Genomic DNA, 4504 nt, shown 5'->3' on the forward strand with positions numbered 1-4504 from the left:
ATGCTAAATATATTCTAAAGGAAAAACACCCCTTCTGACGCAAGCGAACCACGAGAAGTTCCAGTGAATGTGGCTTATTATGATAATAAATGAGGAAAATCCACCTTTGACTCACTATCATTGTGTATTTCTCCCCCCCTGATGAATATTTCATTTAGTTCTTATTGTTACTAATCATTAAAAAGACCAATTAAGGATAGAAGCATTGAACTGAATGAGGGATCTCTACTAGACTTTGGTTTGCCTGCAAGGGACAACAGGTGTTATTCAAATTAACTCTAAATGATTAATATTAATAACCTACAAACGAGCCCTGATAGACCAGCAGCCCTGTAGGCCCCAAGCAAACTCACATAGAAGGTCAAAAGGATTACTGCCAATTCAATTAATGAAAGGAACAATAGGTCACAGAAATAATTTGATATTAAGATGGTGTAGACTGTTGGTAAATGATTCTATGGGTTTCCCCTCCCACAGTTCAGCTCATCTACCTGATTTAACTATAATAGTATGTTGTTTTTATTTATATACAGCTGAACTGGTGTCTGGTTCATTGGAAACTTGTACAGAAGATCATTCAGCTTTCCTGTCAAAGCTTTTTGTCTGCTTTGCCCTCTGGTGGTCGTGACACGGTCACACAATCTATGGTGAGCTACTGTACAGTCATGCATTCAATCAAAGAGTTGGGTGACAAGTCCGCTACGACGTAGGTTTGGAGGCATTTATTCATCTTGTCGTCGTTTACGAAAGCAAATACATCTGTAATACGCTCAGCCACAAAGGAGAAAGATTGACAAGAAGGGAAAAACATTTCATTTCAAGTGGGTGGGCTTAGCTGTGTAGCCATGGTAACAACAAAAAATGTCTGGCATATCACAGGAGATAGTTCATGTGTTTCAAACCTCATTTAAACTCCATCCAGTCTCACATTATCATAATGTGTACTCTGAGGACAATTTGCACGGACTGAGTAAAGATGGTTGATGCGGAAGACAATACGGCTTCAAGAGTCAGATCAAAAGCCAGTGTTTTCAGTGACAAAACAGGACGCATAAAAATAAACAAAGAGCAATCTTTTATTAAAAAGGGCATTTAAAAGATATAAAACCTTTCATTTCAAAATGTCCATTTGAAGAAAAATTGTTGTTATTCCAATGTGACGTTGACAGAGGCGAGGGCATCCACAGCCCAGCTGGGGTACTGGTCCCGAGAAGGAAACATTCGCTTCATGAACGTCTGTATAAACTGAGGGAAGCGGCCTTCCACAATGCTCTGCCTCACAGAGTTCATCAGGGTGAGCTGCAAAGAGACACACTTGATAAATCGTGGAGCAATGAATTGATTATTGACCACCTGTGGGAAATCATCTAGTTCCATTGTTCACCTTCAGATTATATGGGTCTGCTATAGGTCAGCATCATCAGTGTGTACAGCTTACATGCTATTATTTACCATGGCAACGTGCGCAGTGGCCTCAGGCCCCTTTAGACTTGACAGAAAAAGAACCAACTACCCATCAATCTCCACTCAATACTGCAAAATGACAGAGCTCTTATTTATGAAGGTGTTGAGATGTTTAATGATGTGTTGTTAATAGCAGACACTCTGTGTTTGCTGGTACGTCTCTAGAAGCTTTGCAGGGAGGGATTTGCAGAGTTTATGCTACTGTTGGTGGCAAATCATCTATAGATGTGTACAACTGAATGGGAAACCTCACTAAACCCGCAGTCTGTCGGTCTGTCCACAGACGTTGTTTGGCAGAAGCTTTGGCTGGAAGAGTTACTGTGCATCCTTTAAATGTCATTCACCAAAGTCCAAACAGGCTGTCATGTGCCTTTTATGCAAAGCGGCTTTCATTTAGCCCCACTACCATAAACCTGATTGATGCCGTTGGAAGGGTTGTTCTTCTGGCAGGTCCTGTCATCTCTGCAGAGGCCTCCTGGAGCTATGTTGGAGTGATTGTCTGGTTCCTGTCCTCACATGGTTCCATTATAATTTATAATGTGTTCACTTATAAAGCCATTGCATCTCACCTCAGTTTGGACGGCAACATTAAAAAGCTTTAGTATTTTTGTGCTGCTACTGACACTTCTTATCTTTTGCTATTAAACGACATTCATTAATATTTTTAATTTTAGTGTTAAAATCAATTTTCCACTACTAACCTGGTAGGAAATGTTATGGATGGTGATGTGATGCATGGCCGCAGTGTCGCTCTTAAACAGAGCATGTAGGTAAGCCCGACTATGTCTGGAAAAAAAACAGCATATCATCCATACAGTATAACTTGCTTTTTATAATATATGCATGAACCATGCTAAACCACATGACATTGTTTGCTACCACCATATGATACTACTCATGAAAAGCCTCTGTTGATTATCTTTCTCTCACAAGACACTGTTCAGAATCATTAAAAGCTAAGTGAAGTAATTATTTAAGAGAGACACAGGCTTATTTGTATTTGAAATGCTTTTGTTCACAGTTATATTTCTTATTTGTTCTGTCATCATTTCAGTGTCTTCAGTATAAATGTTCAATGTGGATGTGTGTAACATTTCAAAGAGGAGACATTTAAAAGAGGTAAATCTTCAATCTGATCAATCTAATATTGACATCGGTTGTTCTCATAACGTACCTCTTGCAGGTGGGACACTGACAGTCTGAGTCTATGGGCTGAAAGTCTTTGGCATACTGCTTATGTTTTACCTGTAGAGATCCCCAAGGCACCAAGGCAGAGCCAAACCTCTGGGAGGCATAAAAATAGTTTATAATATCTATTACAACAGTTGACCATTATTAAAGTATTGGTGTGCAGGATTAAAAGAGCTTACTGCAGTGCGGGTGGGGAACACACAGTCGAACATATCACATCCTAGAGCGACACACACCACCAAATCCACAGCATACCTGCAGCATGTAGAACATCACAAATTCACTTTTAATTAAAAACCACAGCAAGTGCACACAGTGGAACAAATCATTCCAGCAAACGTACCCTACACCCATTAGGTAACGGGGCTTTTCACGTGGCAGGTGGTCAGTGCTCAGTGTGACCATCCGCCAAAAATCATCCTTCTCCTCTCCTCCACTCAGACCTCCAATGGCAAAACCAGGAACATTGCGTTGAGTCATTTCTGCAGGAAGACAATGTATTTTGTAAAGCATAAGTCTGACCCTTCATCACCCTTTTCAAAAAAAAGAGAAAGTGTACAATGCATGATCACCACTGAACATTTTTACCATCTAAGCAGGCCTTGCGAAGGTCTGCATTTAACCCTCCTTGGATGATGGCAAAGAGGTTTTGTTTGTCCGGGTTCTTATTGGCCGATATGCAGCGATCCAGCCAGCGAATGGATCTGTGCATGGCCTCCTCCACCCGGGGTCCTGTCACGGTACTGCTGACCACGTCATCCAGCTGCATCATGATGTCTGACCCTGGAATGAAACAGCAAAAGAAGAAGCTACCTTGAAGTCATGAAGGACATTCAGATTATCTTTCGACACCTTTTTTTCTTGACATTGATGAAACGTATTGTATTACTCATACCCAGACTGTTCTGTATGCTGATGGATTTCTCAGGGCTTAGAAGGATCTCTTTGCCATCATAGGGGGATCTAAACTTGACGCCTTCCTCAGTCACCTCTGACAGCTCAACGAGAGACACCATTTGAAACCCTCCACTGTCCTATAAGTGGAGAAAAACACACTGAACACAAAGCACATCAACTACTGTACATCTTGTATTTGCTTTGCACACAAGTATCTTTAGCATCTTCGACTTATTGTTTTAGTGACAATACACTCACAGTTAATAGATTTCTCTTCCAGTTCATGAACCCATGCAATCCATTGGCTTTTTCGATTAAATCAGGCCCCTGTAGACAAGAGTTTGAATTATAAAACAAACTCTACTAAGACATGAGAATAAGTAAAAATAATATTTGCTAATATTATAATGGTGCCTACCGGTCTCATGCCCAGGTGGTATGTGTTTCCAAGACAAATGTGACATCCAAGACCTTCTAGCTGGTCCACTGTGATCCCCTTCAGAGTCCCCTGGGTGCCGACGGGCATGAACACCGGGGTGCTAACGGAGCTGTGAGGGAGTATTAAATCGCAAGCTCTTGCTTTTGTCACTGGGCATTCGGCAAGAATTCGAAGTGTGAGAGCGGAAGTTGCCTCCACAGCTTTTTTTACGGACATGTTGCTTACTAAAGTATTTGTATCGGTACCACACTCTATGGTGGCAGCCATATTGCTGTAGGCGTGTGACGTATCCCGCCCGTAATTGGCAGTTGGATTGGCCAATAAGGAATCACTTCTTCTTCTTCGAGCTTTAACGGCACTTGACATTGGAAAATAGCTTAACGTTAAGGGTGAAGAGCACGCCTTTACAATAACCAATCAAAAGGCTGTGTTGAATGAGAAGCAGCCAAATTGACCAGTAGAATACGTGGGTTTTTCAGCAGGAGGCGTGACCAGATTCACCGGTTTCGATCG

The 4504-nt window shown here is 41.5% G+C and overlaps 1 protein-coding gene across 1 annotated transcript; it reads right to left on the minus strand.

Moving 5' to 3' along the window:
- Positions 1-1058: 1058 nt before the first annotated feature.
- Positions 1059-4302, minus strand: qtrt1 (queuine tRNA-ribosyltransferase 1). The gene is made up of 9 exons (XM_029160098.3): positions 3971-4302; positions 3811-3879; positions 3551-3689; positions 3244-3438; positions 2999-3137; positions 2835-2910; positions 2639-2748; positions 2166-2250; positions 1059-1299 (listed from the first exon to the last, which is right to left on the minus strand). Exons 1-9 carry the CDS (start codon positions 4256-4258, stop codon positions 1147-1149), a joined length of 1254 nt encoding a protein of 417 aa, XP_029015931.1. The 5' UTR covers positions 4259-4302; the 3' UTR covers positions 1059-1146.
- Positions 4303-4504: the final 202 nt, after the last annotated feature.

This window comes from Betta splendens, chromosome 8, assembly GCF_900634795.4.
Source record: "Betta splendens chromosome 8, fBetSpl5.4, whole genome shotgun sequence".
Taxonomy (NCBI): domain Eukaryota; kingdom Metazoa; phylum Chordata; class Actinopteri; order Anabantiformes; family Osphronemidae; genus Betta; species Betta splendens.

Coding starts and splice junctions, on each gene's coding strand:
- qtrt1 (XM_029160098.3), bottom strand. CDS start 4,258: ATGGCTGCCACCATAGAGTGTGGTACCGATACAAATACTTTAGTAAGC. Junction 2,251..2,638: donor CAGTGTCCCACCTGCAAGAG/GTACGTTATGAG, acceptor TTTTTTTTCCAG/ACATAGTCGGGCTTACCTAC. Junction 1,300..2,165: donor TCCATAACATTTCCTACCAG/GTTAGTAGTGGA, acceptor GTCTCTTTGCAG/CTCACCCTGATGAACTCTGT.